Source organism: Lagenorhynchus albirostris, chromosome 1, assembly GCF_949774975.1.
Source record: "Lagenorhynchus albirostris chromosome 1, mLagAlb1.1, whole genome shotgun sequence".
NCBI classification, from domain to species: domain Eukaryota; kingdom Metazoa; phylum Chordata; class Mammalia; order Artiodactyla; family Delphinidae; genus Lagenorhynchus; species Lagenorhynchus albirostris.
The window spans coordinates 172,400,666-172,418,078 of NC_083095.1; the positions used below are offsets into that span (position 1 = coordinate 172,400,666).

The following is a 17,413-nucleotide window of genomic DNA, read 5'->3' on the forward strand; positions in this document are numbered from 1 at the left end:
CATAGTCTAAAGGGCTGCCCTGTGTGTGCGGGGGGGGGGGGGGGGGCGGGAATAAAGTCGAGAATGGTCGTCAGATGACCTCGGTCTCTGAGGAAACGGGTATAGTGCGTTATGAGTCTGTGCTCGAATTATTTTCTTGCCTTTCACTTTCATCTTCTTATTGAACTTGAGGCAAATCTCTTAACATCCTTTGTACCATGGCCTCTTTTGATAGAAAGCTGAAGCAATACCTGTTCTCTGTCTCTTCCTGGGAGAGTCCATAACCCCAGGTGTGTCACGTGCGCTGAATTCTGGGCAGGAAAGTCGCTACTTTTCTATCTCCACTGTAGTCATATAGGGTCCGTTCTTCACATGCACCAACTCATACCCACCCTCACCACATCCTCTGCGGTGGGTCAAACTCATACTCCAAAGACAGAAAGGACTTGATTGAGCTCGGCAAACCCGTCCATGGAGGACTGCCTTCCGTCTGTTCTATGTAGGTGATTTATCCCTTTGCTCAAATACTGAAGCACTGTTCTCGGAGGTGAGGACAGAGGCAGAGCTTGCAGTCTGGTGGCTGTGGTTCACCCTGACAGAATTGGCTGCAGATTTGCTTCCCAGGCAGCAGACTCTGAGATGGACAACGTTACAGCACAGGAGGCTTATTAGGGTTGTTCCTGGGCTCAACATCTGGAAGGAAAAGGAAGCAGGGTTTGGGCAGAGAGAGAAGCTGGGCTGTGAGGCAGACCCAACAGAGGCCTTAGCTGTTCCTCAGGAGGCCCTGGCGCTGCTGGGCCGAGAGTGGAGCCTGGATACCCACTCTGCCATCAGCCCTGGGATGAGGACATCCCTGGAGGGAGGCACGACCTTGACAAGACAGTTCCTTTCAGTTGGAGACGTCCCCAAAGGGGACTGACAGCTGAGGGCCGCCTGCCAGCAGCATTCCCAACAGATGGGGGACCAGGTCCTTCATCCCCAGGGTGACCTGCGGGGCGCATCACACTCCCTACCACGAAGGTGTAGGAGAAAAGGAACAGAGCCTTTTAGAGGGACCGAAGGCACCAGAGCAGCTATAAGATGTCTGAACTAGAAGAAGCAAGACTGTGAAATGAATTCGGGGAGTTTACAAGAGACCACCATATAAATACAGCTCTTCACAGAGTGTCTGTCTAGGCAGGTGGGGTGTCCATTCCATCACCTGGCAGATTTGGAGAATATGCATCATTTTGACTCTTTGTCAGGATGTCAGACCCAGGAATTCATCTTCAGAGGCAAAAGCTCTTCTTTGAAAGGAGGTCTACTAAGTTTCACCTCCGGAGTCACAAGGAGAAATGGTTTATTATAAAACTTTTTATCACGGACGTATTTTTTGGTAAGATATGAGAATTATCTTTAGGTTCAAAGAGAGAAAAGACTATAAATCTCTTACGTTTGTAAATCTCAGGAGGTCAGGACGGGCGAGGTGAGCACAGCGTTATGCCTGTGAGCCGCCTGTGCTGGAAGGGCTTCGGGAGCCTTAGTGCTGCGCTAAGCGGGTTCCACAGTGGAGTCGAGTACAGATCAGAAGGACGTTCCCCAAGACGTGTATAATTTCCCTTAAGTCCTCCCATAAATCCGTATGCATTTTGCAAGTTGCTTTATTTACTGATACTAATCAGTATCCTGAAAATTGGCTCAGGATAGTAATAAACACAGGATACTGGAGACATGCCCACGTTCAAATTCACCTGTGCCTCCCTCTGGAACCTGGGAAAAGTAACTTAATCACTTTCTTCATTAGTTATTTTCTTCATTAGTTTAAAAGGGGGGTGGGGAGTGGGATAATAATTCTTTCTCAAGGGTTACCTATAGAGATGAAAGGCCCAGCATCTAATCAGTGCTTCCTAATTACTGGTACAAGCTCCTGTGAGTGCCCTGTTAGCCCCAGGTGGAGAATAACTCCACTCCATCCTGCCCCGTCATCCTGTTTGGATCTATGCTTTCCCATCTATCCATCTCTTATCAGTAGCCTTCTGAATGTCTTTCTTTGACCAGAAGGGAGTCTAAATTTGGGGAGGGTCTACATGTTTTTATTCTAAATCCTCAGTCTTTTTATGACTTGTCTCTAAAGAACGACAGTCAACTGTAGTATTTTCCCTACTCCCTGTTCTTTATTCCCTGACCTCATAAAAGGTTTGTCAGTAACAGTGTTTTTAGGCCTCCAGATTGTATGGGATTAAATGCACCCCTTGGAGGGCTCTTTACGTAAAAGATAGTTCCAATTTATAGAAGTGTGTATTTCTTTTAAGCAACGGTTATTTTTAAAAAGAAGATAAAACATTAATGCCTAAAGTTAAATGAGAGTATTGTAAAGTTTTTAAACACTAGTTGAAGTGTGGCCTGGAAGATGACAGATCTTTGCTTTTTAGACACCTTTCTCCTGAGGCAGTACAAGTTAAAAATTAAAATAGCTGCTTAGGTAGGACTGTTGTGGCTATCCACATGGCCGCCGTCATGACCCAGGCTGTTCTAGGAGGATGAAGTATGTGAACTTTTTATCGCTCAAGAGGCTAGTTGTGGTTGTGTACGTGTATTGTTTTTCTTGTAAGGAATTCTTCCTCTGAACATTTTCTAGCAAAATGTATAGCTAGAACTAGAATAAACTGGCCAGGACTTCCCTGGTGGTGCAGTGGTTAAGAATCCGCCTGCCAATGTAGGGGACACGGGTTCGATCCCTGGTCCGGGAAGATCCACATGCCACAGAGCAACTAAGCCTGTGCGCCACAACTACTGAGCCTGTGCTTTAGAGCCCGCGAGCCACAACTACTGAGTCCACACACCGCAACTACTGAGCCCACATGCCGCAACTACTGAGCCTGCGTACCTAGAGCCCGTGCTCCGCAACAAGAGACGCCACCGCAATAAGAAGCTGCGACGAAGAGTAGTCCCCGCTCACCGCAACTAGAGAAAGCCCACACGCAGCAATGAAGACCCAACACAGCCATAAATAAATAAATAAATAAATATTTTTTAAAAAGAGCAAACTGGCCAAATCCTTGTATACTTGACTAAGAGGGTCTCTTTTTCCTTTGAACTGTAAGAAGGACACCTTCAGTACAGTACAGTTGGTAGTGTAGTTCTGGAACTTACCACCTTGAGAGGTGATGGGGATTCAAAATAAAAGGTTCAGGAAGGATTTAGAGACATTCATAAATGATAGCTCTTTAAGGGGACAAAGGAAGCTTTGGGTATAAGGTGACATATTCTTAAGCTCTTAAGGCCAATATCTCAGACACATATCTCATCAAACATCCGGGGTGCACTTCCAGGGACCAGTACTGCCTCATGCCAGGATCCTTAGGTTCTTCTTATGCACATGGTCTGAAGCCTGCTCTGCCCGGCAGGCACCCTGAAGCTTCCTCCAGAGAAGAATATGATTTAACTAGCAGAAAAGAGGGGATGCTCTTAATACCCACAGGAATTAAAGAATTTCATAATGTGTGTGCCACTTTGAAGGTGGATTGGAAACAGCCCAAGTCCCCAAGCATACTTCCTATTCATTTTTGTCTCTAACTTGGGCAAAACCAATGATCCAAATTCATTGTTTTTGGAGATTTGATATTCAGTGAACTGTCTTGAAACCCTGCCTGGTCCCTCAGCAGACAAATCTTACAGCCCTCAAGTCACATAATAAGCCTGTGATCAGACAGCGGTCGTCAGCTCCTGATCACCCCTTCCTTCTCCAAAGCCTCTGAGGTCGTTTGGCCTCACCTGTCGGTCGTGGAAGAAGAAGGTAAAGCAAGCGGGGGCGAAGCTGTCTCCATGTCTGGCTCCGCCTGAAGTCTAAGCAGGACACTAGGAATCTGACATGCTTGTCGCCAGACATTTCAAGGAGAAGACACAGAACAGAGGCGTGGGAAGGAGAAGCAGACTGGTCAGTAGTAACCACATTGTCCTTTCAGCTCTGGCTCCTTCCCCAGATTGAATCCAAAACTTCCTGGACAGAGCAGCTATTTTAAAACAAAGCTAAACTGCTTTGAGGAGAGTTCAATTCAGTAAACATGCAGTAAATGCCTCCCACATACCAGATTGGATAGGTGATGGAATAAAACTCGGTTTTAATCTTTTCGGGAACTCACAGTTTAGTGACACGACAGCCACGCGGAACTCTGGGACGTGTGACAAGCTTATGTGGGATCTCACGCACGACGCCACGTGCTTAAGGCATTTCCCTCTCAGTCGGGACCACTTTATGACGTTGCCAGTTCAGGGAAGTTTAAGGCGGCCAGAGAGCCCAGCGTTGTCCTTCAAAGCCATGATTCTTTCCATCTGTAATCAAAACTGCTCGCATATCTCATCCCCCGCGGGCTTGTCTGTGTCTCTTTCCGGCCACAAGTAGAGGTTTACGTTAACCATAGTGAAAAATTACAACAGGGACTAGTTAGAAATAACCCTAATTAAGCCCTTGTAATGAAACCGTGGGAAAGGCCACATGCACTTATGGTCTTTCTTATGAGGTTGCCAAAGTAAAGCGTGGCATTCACAGGGGGGTCGGAAGCACAGAAGACACTGATTCCTCTTTTCTTCTCACTGCCCCTACGTTGTGTTTCAGCTCATGGGGGGCGTCTCTCATCACCTTGGGCTTTTAAGTCAATAAAGCCTTGCTCAAGTGTCAGGGAGATCATTTTGGTGTTTGTAGAAAGAGAATGTGACCATCAACTCACATTCTGCCTGAACAAATACCCAAGGCCACCTACCTGGGAGAGTTGGGGGTTAAGACATCTTGACTCATCTCAAGAAATTATTTTAGCCATCATAATCTTTCTTAAATTTTCTTCCTGGGCTTCCCTGGTGGCACAGTTGTTGAGAATCCGCCTGCCAATGCAGGGGACACGGGTTCGAGCCCTGGTCCGGGAAGATCCCACATGTCACGGAGCAACTAAGCCCATGCACCACAACTACTGAGCCTGTGCTCTAGAGCCGTGAGCCACAACTACTGAGCCCACGAGCCACAACTACTGAGCCTGCATGCTGCAACTACTGAAGCCTGTGTGCCTGGAGCCTGTGCTCCACAACAAGAAAGGCCACCACAATGAGAAGCCCGTGCACTACAACGAAGAGTAGCCCCTGCTTGCCACAATTAGAGAAAGCCCGTGAGCAGCAACGAAGACGTAACACAGCCAAAAATAAATAAATAAAATAAATTTATTTAAAAAAATTTTTTTTCTTTCTTTCTTTCTTTTTATTTTTCGTTGAAGATACAGATAAGTTCTGCTGGTTCTTTTTTTTTTTTTCCTCCTTCACAAGGAGTTACCACTGTTGTCTTAATCTGCTGTCAAATCCAATTTCTTTGTTTAAAAGAAAAGCAAAACAAAAGGAAAAAAAGCCTAAGAACTGAATTAATTCAGTGGCTTTTTTAGGTGGGGGTTATTTTAGTGTGAGTGTTTTAAGCCTTCTCGACATTTTTGTTCAGCCAAACAAACAAAGGTTTTTTCCTCTCTGCCATTTGCCTAAAAACTAATCTCCTGTCACACATTTGTACTCCCATAGGTACGTCTAGGATCACTGACTTTTATCACTGCTGGTTGCATTTGTTGTAAGAGTTGGTCACCCAGCCAGGACCATGTTCCTCTCAGAGCTCCACCGGGACTAGAGGGACAATTTTGCTGTCATCTTTGCAGAAGAGGATAGATGGCCCCAGTCTGGGACTCTGTCCTCCTCACGGGAGACCTGTTCAGTGTGCATTCCAGTTACGGCAGTAGATTTGGCGTTTTGAATTTTCTGGTTTGAATACATTAGAAATTATTTCTTCACCATCATAATACATAGATTAGGGTAGAAATGTATGTACTCCCAAGTTCTTGAAGCAAAACAGTGTTTCCCTGAGAGGCTTGTAGACATCACCTGCAGTCAGCATGGTAGGTGGGGTAGCACAGGTGAGGGATGTTTTTCTAGACCGTTCTTTTAGCATCAGATTTGTAGCCTTAAAGAACTTCCTTTATTCCACATCCCAAATTGGCGCATTAAAAACTTCATTGATAGAAAGGAATTAAAAAAAATTTTTTTTCTGCTGTCAGCCTACTACCTTCCAAATAATAGGGACAAATGTTCGTTCTCTTCCATTCACCCCTTTCCAAGAAAGCTGCTATGTTTTCTTATCCTCATTTCCTCTCTGCTTAGTTCTTTGGGAACTGAGTTAGCAATTCTCTCATCCAACAGCACCAGTGGTCAAGCAGGGGCCACCCCGGCCACAGTGCCAGCTCTCTTCCCTCCTCACATGGGGCCACTGGGCCACTGCCTTGCTTTTTTTTGTTAAATGTATTGTAACAGCTTTATTGAGATGTAATTCACATACCCTGTGGCTCACCCATTACAGTATGCCATTCAGTGGTTTTTAGTAGATTCACAAAGATGTGCAACCCTCATCACAACCAAATTTAGAATATCTTTATCACCCAAAAGAAACCCATGCCCACTAGCAGTCACTCCCCGCTTCCCTCCAACTGCCCTAGGCCCTGGGCAACCTCTCATCTGCTTCCTGGCTCCATAGATGTGCCTGTGCTCGCTGCCTTGCCCTTCAGGCTCTGCCTCTTCCCCGAGGCCCACGTCTTCCTCTTTAACGTCCCTGCCTGAGAGAGGCAGCAGCAGCATCTCCTGGGAATAGAGGTGTAGACGGAACTCTCTCAGCCAAGGGCCACGTGCCCCTTTTCTGGCCCTGAATTCCTGGCTCACCAGCCCTTGGCACTGCAGCTTTTCTCTGTTTCTGCTTCCTCTCCTCTCCTAGGTACAGGCAGAGTCTGGGTTCATTTGGAGGGCAGCTTCTTGTTTGGGGAATTAGGCAACAGAGTCCACGGCGTGGTTAGCCCTGCCCCTTAGGTCAAGACTCAAGGCCAGGCTGATCACGAACAAGTCACCCAGCCTGTCCTCCAGCCTCTAACGCTCGAGAGACACCTTGGATAGTTGATGACGCAAGAATCTGAGTCTGCCAGGACCTGGGGCTCTGATCGCTGACCAGCCTGGTTAAAACTGATTTATGGGGATGTCCCTGGTGGAGCAGTGGTTAAGAATCCGTTGGCCAATGCAGGGGACACGGGTTCAAGCCCTTGTCTGGGAAGATCCCTCATGCCGCGGAGCAACTAAGCCTGTGCACCACAACTACTGAGCCTGTGGTCTAGAGCCTGCGTGCCACAACTACTGAAGCCCGCGCGCCTAGAGCCCATGCTCCACGACAAGAGGAGCCACCGCAGTGAGAAGCCCGCGCACCGCAACGAAGGGTAGAAGCCCCCGCTCGCCGCAACTAGAGAAAGCCCACGCACAGCAATGAAGACCCAATGCAGCCAAAAATAAATAAATAAATTTATTTAAAAAAAAGGGAAATAAGTAGAGCAGAACAGAAAGCAAGCGGAGAACTGGTTCTGGCCTTGGCTGCTCTACAAAATAGTTGTGCGACCCTTGGAAAGTCATTACATTGCCTCTGCACCCGGAGCTGGACTGACTGATCTCCGCGTTGCATCTGTCAGCCTGTGAGTCCTGTAGTTTGTCACACAACATAAAATGGTTGAATAGGAGCTTCCCTTTCTAAGCTTATTTTCCAAATGCAATATTATGTTGGGACTCCTTGCTTTGAGGTTGGATTGGACGTGCGGGGTTTATATACCCCATTCTCACTTTTGCCGCTCACTCAATTGGGAAATGGGAGTGTGTCTTAAGCTGACGGCGTGTTACAGGTCAGTTGCCTATTTAATTCTACTGTCTGTCTAACCAAAGAGAAATCATTATACCCAGCCAAAGTATCAATAGATTATCTAAAATCTTGGGAATAACCCTATTGAAACACTGAGTTGGGAAGGTCAAAGTAGGAGGAAAAGGGTAGAGAGCATTAATTTATTTCCCCAAGACGTTTACTTCAACAAATAGTTGGGGCTAAGACTTTTTTGGTTCCCGTTGTTACCATTATCACGTCACCCTAACAACATCCATGGTGGTTGTAATTATTAACTAGAGGAACCTTTGTCATGCTAAGAGCCCTATTCATTTTAGACTTGCAGGGTTTTTTGTCATGGTGGTGGTTGAATCACCAAGCTGAACTTCTCTGCATGGAGAGAAGAAAAATGCGAAATGTCTTAGGGTGACTCTGGGAGGAGCAGGGTTGGTGTGGTGTGTGCTGAATGATGGGCGTGGGGTAATCTAGCAAGACTCAGGCTAGATTAAGAGGAAAGAGGAGGAAAGAGGAGGCAGGATGCTCTGTGCCACCTGCCAACCCGCAATAAGTCTAGAAAAATCACAGAACGAGTAGCATCGCTGGATTTTTTATGAAAGTTTCGTGTGCTGGTGGCCAGAGGGCCAAGACAGACCTACATGGTGAGGAGGCAGCTGACACTGCGGTTACAGTGACTGCATCCTGGACACGAGACAAACTCTCAGCTCTGTGCAGAGTTCACAGACGCCTCAGACATGGCTCTTTCCTCTACATATAAAGTCCAGCAAAGGTGAAATGCATAGGTGATGAGCAACTACGGTAAAAAATAGAGTTTTATACGAAGAGTCAATTCTTCCTGTTAAATAACCCTCAACTCATCTGCTTCTCTCTGTTCCCATCACCATGGCTCTACTTTAGGTGACTTTTAACTTTTGTCTAAATTGTTTCCATATTCAGTTGTCCATACTGTTTCCTATTTTCCACACTATTGCCAATGTGATCTCTCCAAAATATGTATCTAACTACCCCTGGTCCCTTTTTGTTGAACTCTCGCCCACTTCTTTCAGATTATTGACAATCATTTCACCTCCAGAGTTTTTCCATATCAGAACCCCTGTCCCAAAAGTGTGAATTGACACCCATACTATGTTTCCCTAACTCGCCATAGTCACCTTGTTATAGCCACTTTGTCTACTTTCTTGTCTGAAGCCCTCCTTAGATGAACTAAACCAGACAGCAAGAACATTATTTACACCCTCGTATATACATTGCCCGATGCTTACTAGATGCTCAGATATTTGAATGCATGATTCAGTGGGTGCTATGGGGGTAGGCTGGAGGTGTGGTGACATTTAAATTGGACCAGGAAGGACAGGTGAGATGTGGCTGTCCAGTCATGGGCATTGCTGACAGAGAAACAGGTCTAGGAAATAGCAAGTGATTTGATTTGATTATAGGGCAAGAATTAGCAAACCCCACTCTGTGGACTAAATGTGGCCCCCCGCTTGTTTTTGTAAATAAAGTTTTATTGTAACAAAGCTAATAAGCTCATTCATTTACATATCACCTGTAACTTTCACACTGTGTTGACAGAGTTGAATAGTTGCCACCATTAAGACTGCAAAGCCCCAAATATTTACTATCTGGCCCTTTACAGAAAAAGTTTACCAGCCCTGCTATAGAGTATAAAGGGGAGAGGAGTAGGAGTGACATTTAAAAGGTAAGTAGGGTGGCCCCCGCTCGCCGCAACTAGAGAAAGCCTGTGCGCAGCAACGAGGACCCAACACAGCCAAAAGTAAGTAAGTAAATAAATAAATTTAAAAGGTAGGTAGGGCCAGATCCTGGAGTTCTCAGAATTAAGTGTAAACTCATTAGTCATATATTCTGTAGACATGAAGGACTTATAAGATTTTAACCCTGGTTCTTTTGTTAAAACCTATTCCTCTCTTCTTTGGTTCAGTGCTCAATAAAAAGTATTAAATAAGGAACGCCTGGTGCCCATTTTCCCCTGTAGTATCCTGCTACTCTTCTAATGTGCCTTCACATGGATCCTCTTATTAGAGGGAAAAATTGAAGTTCTTAAGGGCTACACAACTGCTAGATATGTAAACTGATAAACTTACAGAGATCTAGTTAATACAAAACTGTTACAATTTGAACTGGAGACAATTTTTCCTTAAAATTACTCTGTTCCCCCCCCCAGCCCCACCCAATCTCAAAAGAAGTGGAACAGAAAGATATGCCATGAACTAAAATCTAAGGGCACACTGTTTCCTAAGTTCAAACTTAAAAAAGGAAATCCATACAACATCTGATTATAATGAAAGGAAAATTATAATCTGTCTTGTGGATATATATGCAAAAATTCTAAACAAAATGTTAGCAAATCAGATTCAGTGTTGTATAAAAAGGCTAATAACATCACAACCAAGTTGGACTTATTCGAAGAATGTAAGGTTGGTTTAATAGTTGAAAATCAATCACCATACTTCAGTACATTAACAGAATAAATGAGAAAATTGTGACAACTAAAATTGTCTCCAGACATTGCCAAATGCCCCAGGGAGGGTAAAATCATCCCCAGCTGAGAACCACTGCAATAAATGAAGAAAAAGCCTTTGACAGAGTTCAAAACCCATTCATTATTTTAAAGACAAACACACTTAGCAAACTAGGAATAGAAGACAGCTTTCTTAATCTGATGAAGATCATCTTTTAAAAACCTACAGCAAACACTGTACTTAATGGTGGAATATTGAAAGCTTTCTCCCCAACACTGGGAACAAGATGAAGATGCCACTTCTGTTCAGCTAACTGGAGGACCCTGGTGGTACGATAAGGCAGAATGAAGAAAATGAAAGGCATGAGGAATGGAAAGGAGGAAATAAAAACCTCTCATTTATAGACACCACTGTTTATGTAGAAAACTGAAAAGCACCTACAGATAAACTGTTAGTACTGTGCAGCAAATTTGTTAAATTTGCTTATTTCAAGATCAGTATATCTTGTATTTCTATAGACCAGAAACATTTAGAAAATGTTCAAAGTGATGCCATTTCTAATAGCATCGCAAAACATCAAATACCTAAGAGGAGAGAGAACAAAATCTGTAAAATCTCTACACTGGAAGTTACAAGATATTATTGAGAGAAAATAAAGAACCGGATCAAAGCATATCAAACGTTAGTTCATCAGTATTACCCAGAGGGTCTGTTGAAAGAGATTGAAGGCCCAACCCCTTAAAGTTTCTGATTCAGTAGATCTGAGATGGGGCCCAAGAATTTGTGTTTCTAACAAGTTCGCGGGTGCTGCTGCCACTGCTGGGTGAAGGACCACACTTTAAGAGCCACTAATCTAAATAAGTATACCATACGGATAGAAAAAATATTGTGAGACATCAGTTCTACTCAATTTGAAGAACTTCCATGAAGTCCAATCAAAATCCCAGCATGGGTGTGTGTGTATATTTATGTGTATATGGAAACTGACCAGCTGATACTGGAAATAAAAAGGGCCAGCACAGACTTAACAGCAAAACAGGAGGGCTTCAAACTCGGGACACACTATAATGTTATAATTAAAACAGTGTTTTATCATTGTACAAACAGACAAGTAGACAAATGAACAGAAAAGAGAATCTAGAAACAGATGGACTCATGACCTGTCACCTGATTTACAACCAAGGGGACCTGCAGTGGGGAAACGAGTGTCTTTTTTTTTTTTTTTTTTTTTATTTGGCTGCATTGGGTCTTCGTTGCTGCGCACGGGCTTTTCTCTAGTTGTGGCGAGCAGGGGCTACTCTTTGTTGCAGTGCGCGGGCTTCTCATTGCGGTGGCTTCTCTTGTGGAGCATGGGCTCTAGGCGCGTGGGCTCAGTAGTTGTGCTTCGTGGGCTCTAGAGTGCAGGCTCAGTAGTTGTGGCGTACAGGCTTAGCTGCTCTGAGGCATGTGGGATCTTCCTGGACCAGGGCTCGAACCTGTCTCCCCTGCATTGACAAGCAGATTCTTAACCACGGTGCCACCAGGGAAGTCCCGAAACGATAGTCTTTTCAAGCAGTTTTGCTGGAACAGTTGGGTATCAGTGTAGGAAACAGCAAATTGTGACCTCACACCATACACAAAAGTTCTTTCCGATGAATTGTAGCACAAATATGGAAGTTTAAAAACAACCATGCTTTTAGAATAAATAAAAGCAGGTGAACGTCTTCATGACCATGGAGTAGGTAGTGGTGTCTTAAATAGGACACAAAAAGCTCTAAAGAAAAGACTGATACATTGTACTGCACTAAAATTAAGGACTAGTCACCAGAAGACCCCCATTAACAGAGAGAAAAAGCAAGCCACTGGGTAGGAAAAACTATTTGCAATAAATACACCCACAAAGGATTTGTATCAAGTATGCATAAAGGAACTCCTACAAATTATTTCTTTAAAGACAACTTGATAGAAAAATAGGCAAAAGACTTGAACAGGCACTTCATAAGAGGATCTCCAAACAGCCAATTAAGTATCATGAGGGAAAAAATCTCAACACTGCTGTCTTCTTGGGAATGTACTGAATATCACAAGGAGATGCTACCACATGCAGGGCCATGCACCAACCAGTGTGTGTTGGGCCAGCCACTTGGGAGAACTGTTAGGCTATGTCTACCAAAGCAGACATGTATCTTATGACCCAGCAGTTGTATATAGGTATATATTGCTTCTCTTCCCAGCAGTGTTCTGTTCTGCTACCTAAGCCATGCGGTAGGTATCTCTCCCCAGCAATATTCTGTTATTCCTATTTACTGAACCCATGCCATGGACAGTCCCCTTTTCCTGAGTGGACTTCCTTCAGGATTCAGCTAACATGGCCAAGTTAGTTTGAGAAATTTGCATGTGTTCTTGTGCTAATCATCCCCCAAACAAGTATATACTGTGCCTGAAACTAAAGACAAGTCTCTAAACCTCTGGACACTGCAGGCTCTGTGATGGGCCTGGACAGGTGGGCATTTGAAGACCTCTCAGATCACGGTATGAAGTGCATTATTCTATACCACATGGACCAACTCATAGTCACCTTTGCTTCCACTATATTTTTTCCTGTTGTTTTATCAAAATTTATTTTCATCGTACAGACTCAAATACTTTTATAAGGTTTATAAAAAGCATTAGTCTTACTTGTACCCCTCCCCCCATTTCCGACTCACTGGAGGCAACGACTTTTAACTCATTCCTGTTTGTTATTTACCTTCATTTTCCCCCACTATTGACATTTTATCCTTTCAGTACTTTTTGTATTTGTGGATATATGAAGTATGCATATATTGATATTTAAATCAAGGCAACTCTTGCTTATCTGCATTTTTTTTCACTTAACATTATATTCTTTTGAAAACACCATTTAAAATGGCTGTATAATATTCCATCTGTGAATGTGCCCTGATTTGTTCAACCATACCTTTATTGTTGGACATTTTAGGTGGTTTCTCATTTTCTTGCTACCATAAATACTGATATAATTAGTATACCTGTGGGTGTGTGGGGGGGTGTTGCTATAGAGGAATTGACTCACAGATACATGCTTTGTCTCATAACTTTAGTTTTTCCTGTGGTTGATAATTGCTTTGGTTTTATTTGCTTTCTTTGTTCATGTTCTGTGTGGCCCCATGGCTTGCTCTGAACTAGGTTGGTTGTTCACTGCACAGCTGACATCCTGGGGACAGCACTGTTATCCTGGGGTTCCCTCCGCTTTCTCTCATTCTCTCCTATATTCTGGCTCCCAGGTTTTTCTTCTTGGCTCCTCCCTTGTCTAGGGGAACAGCCCTACCTCCACCCCGCTGCAGTAGCTTCCTGAGAAAGGCACGCATGGGAGATCTGCTGGTTAGACCTTGTGTGTCTTAAAAATTATTGGGACTTCCCTGGTGGTGCAGTGGTTAAGAATCCACCTGCCAATAATGCAGGGGACACAAGTTCGAGCCCTGGTCCAGGAAGATCCCAATGCCGCAGAGCAACTGAGCCCGTGCACCACAACTACTGAAGCCCGCGCGCCTAGAGCCCGTGCTCCGCAACAAGAGAAACCACCGTAACGAGAAAACCGCACACTGCGACGAAGAGTAGCCCCCACTCTCCACAACTAGAGAAAGCAGCAACGAGGACCCAACGTAGACAAAAATTAATTAATTAATTGAAAAAAAACCACCATTATTCTACTCTAACTTTAACTTGATTATGTACGAATTCTAGTCCTGAATTCATCTGGAATTTTAAAGGAATCACAACATCGTCTTCTGGCTTCTAAAGCTGCTGCTGAGAAGTCTGTTGCTGTTCTGACTCCTGATGTTTTGTTATGTGACCCGTTTTCCACTCTGGAAAGCTTTTAGTATCTCGCCTCGTCTCCCATGGCTGAAATTTCAATGGATGGGCCTTGGCATAGGTCTGTTTTATTCCTGTTCATCAGGTTATTCTCACGACCCTTTGATCTGGAAACGCACATCCTTCTGTTTAAGGACATTTCCTTGAATAATTTTACTTGTTTACTTTGATCATTTCTTCCCCTCTATTTTTCCTCATTCCTCTTTCTGGAACACATTATTCAGATGTTGGCCCTCCCACTCGTATTCTCTAGTTTTCAGTTTAAAAAAATTTTTTTGACTTTTTGTTGTACTTTTCCGGTTTCTCTACTTTATCTCTAGGTTTCTATTTCATTTTTTTCTGTCATAGTTTTAATTTCTAAGAGCTCTTTTCTGTCTTCTAGTTTTTTAAAATAGCATCAGATTCTTGTTTATGGTTTCAGCCTCTCCTCTGATCCCTCTGAGGATGTTCATGATCATCTTTTTGGAATTTTCACCATTCTGCATAGTTTGTTTCTTGCAAGTTGCCTTTTTTTCCTTCTTATCTTGTTTTGATGTGTCTTTCATGTTAAAGGTTTTTCTCAGCTGCTTGGTGATCATTAGCTATATGAACACACTTAAGAGCAGAATGTTAAGAAACTGATTAAGAATTCTGTGCTGGGGTTTGTTGACGGTGATTTCACTGGTAGAGTGATCTTGCTGAGCTGTTTCCCTGGGGAGCCCAAGGTGTCCACCTCTTAGCTCTTGGACCATTCACTTCCCCAGAGAAGACCCTTCCAATCCTCTGTCCAGAGGGTCAGTGTGATTCCCTGACTCCCAGTTTTCAGAACGGTTCTTTACCATGAACTTGGCTTGATGCCCCCCGGCTTTACCTTCTTTAAGAATAAACATCTAGTTTTCTGCCTGGGTGACCTGATTGCTTCTGAAAGAGACTCTCGTCCAGTTCTGCTCTTTTCAATGTCATCTTAGGCACACTTCCAGAACTGCCCAGCACCTCCCCGACGCTGTGCTGAGCCTCGTGAGGGCTCTCCACCACAGCAGGTTGATTCCGGCCCCACCCCCAGCTGCTGACTAAGATTCACCTTTCTTGGATTCTCTGAGTCAGTCACCACCTGTCCTTCTGCTGTCTACCTTCCCAAATGTTGTTGCTATCACCTCATTTCCTATATTTGTTTTTGTGACGTGTATCTTTAAAAACAGATTGTGACGTGTATCTTTAAAAACAGATAAAGCCCATTTTTGTTTTAGTGAGGTTTCTGGAGGGAGAGGAGATAAATATGTGAGTTCACTCCACTGTCTTTAACTAAAGATCCCCCCATTGCTATTACGGGGAAACCAAGCACATCTGTTAGCAGTAAGTTGAAAAGACCTCTTCCAAGGAGGTACTGAAGAATTGCTTTCTTGTCATTGACTCATGAGGAACAAAAGTGTCTAAGATCCGTAATCTGCTACACCTTTTGGACAAACTTCTTTCTCATGCAAGTCGAATGGTGAGGGACACACAGGCAGAGGTGCGCCAGCAGGGTTGCCTGGATGGTGCACTCTCCCCAGACGGGAAATTGGAGGATGCCATGAATTCCACCCCAGGCTCTGTATTGATCCCTACATTGTTGTGGGGTGTTTTCCCTTCAGTGAAACCACTGTTGCTTTCATTCCTCATGTCCAAACCTTTTGTACAGGATGATGAGAGCCTGAAGTACCTCACACATGAGGAAAAGGACGTCCTCCTGTTTTTTGAAGAGACGATTGATTCCCTGGAAGACGACTTTGAGGAACAGGTGCTGTGTGATGGTGATGCTCAGTGCCACTCTCCGCGGTCTCTGGAAGAGAGCACTTCTGGTCCCTCCGAGCCAGAGGACGTAGTGGACTTAGTGCAGCTGGGCCCTGGAGCCGGGGAACCCGAGAGCCTTCAGGATGTGACGGAGGCAGCAGGTGAGGACCAGAGAACAGGTCCCCCACCTCTGACGTGGCTTGTCGTGTGGTACAAGACACAGAGGCCCTCCTTTCTGTCGTGTTCTCTGTGTTTCCAGCCAGTAGAGTAGTTCGTGGGGCTGATCAGATTTTTGTAGGGTAGAAGCATCCTCTTGGTGGTCTGATTGTCCAACTAAATAGGTGCTTTCATGGCATATTAGGATGAAAACACATGGAAGGGAAATTTCAAAAGGGCGAGAATAAAGAATGAGACTAATTGGGCAAACAAACATTGCATACATGGATAAAAGAAAAAAGAAAACTGGAAATGGCTTCAGGAAACAATCCCATTCTACAAAGAAAATATACAAAGGACTTGTACTTTAGCCTTTGAGGTTCAATCTCAATTCTTGTGCAAGGTTATACCCCTATTCCAAGGTGGGAGTGTTTGAACTGAAAAGTCAGCTGGTTCAGGAAAACAAAAATGATCAGAACAAAAATTCAGCTCAGCATCTGCTTTGTAAAGTTTGCTTGATTCAGGGTGGCATCAGAGGAGACGTATGCTTTTTGCCCCTTGAGTTCTGTGATAGAACCAGAGGGACATGGACAAGGAGAAAACGTTCTTCCAATTTTTTTTGTCCTGATTGGAAATGTGGACAAGGGGATAAGAATTGGAAAAGATGAGGGAAAAATAGGATGGAAAATATCTTTGCTCTGTTGACTACAAAATACTTCCATTTGTCACAAGCCTCTAGAAATATATCCCCGCCCCTTTATTTTTTGTAAACAAGGCTGTGTATTACACAGAATTTCATGTACTATTGGTTATATGTTCCAAATATGGGGCTGAGTTTGCAGCCATCTCTTCAAAGAACAGACTTAATATGAACTTCCCCTTTTTATCACTTCTTCTTTGAAGTTTAGTTTCTAAAATTAATTTGAACCACTGATCCCTTAAAAATGTCACATCATATAATTGTGCCAAGGAAAACATTTCTTTGAAAGTAAGCCACTTGCCCATCAGTTCTCTAACATGATGTTTTCATAACAACTTTAAGTGCCCACTCTGTGGCAGGCATCGTGTGAGATTCTGAGGATATAAAGATAAATATAATACATAGCTCCCAATTTTGCAGCAGACATGGGTGTATAAATACTCGTGCAGAAAAGTGTTAGGTGATCTGTGATCACGTATGTTAGGATATAGTAAAGAATCATAGGCTGGTGTATTAAACTGTACTGGAGGCTGTCAGGAAACATTTCTGTTTCTAGAGGAAAGTGAAACATCCAATTATCCTTCATCTAGAGAGACCTGAGGGAGGGGTTGGTGGGTACCACAAACTTCCCAGCCTCCATTTCCCCTCTGTAAAATCCCCCATAAGGTAAGCTGTTGTTTCCTCCTGTTACATGTCTCAGGGTGATGGCTCCTTAGAAACTTGCATTCATCATATGCTTCCCAGGTACTGACTGTTTCTGGCTTGCACATCTTTCACCACTGCTAATTCATTCTT

The 17,413-nt window shown here is 43.9% G+C and overlaps 2 protein-coding genes across 2 annotated transcripts in view; one reads left to right on the plus strand and one right to left on the minus strand.

Moving 5' to 3' along the window:
- Positions 1-17,413, minus strand: part of UPF2 (UPF2 regulator of nonsense mediated mRNA decay) — a 213,189-nt gene that overhangs the window by 56,990 nt on the left and 138,786 nt on the right. The window lies entirely within an intron of this gene.
- Positions 1-17,413, plus strand: part of PROSER2 (proline and serine rich 2) — a 39,336-nt gene that overhangs the window by 20,280 nt on the left and 1,643 nt on the right. Inside the window, exon 3 of the mRNA XM_060121079.1 lies at positions 15,671-15,923. Within this exon, the coding sequence (XP_059977062.1) occupies positions 15,671-15,923 (253 nt within the window). The remainder of the gene's footprint in view (positions 1-15,670; positions 15,924-17,413) is intronic.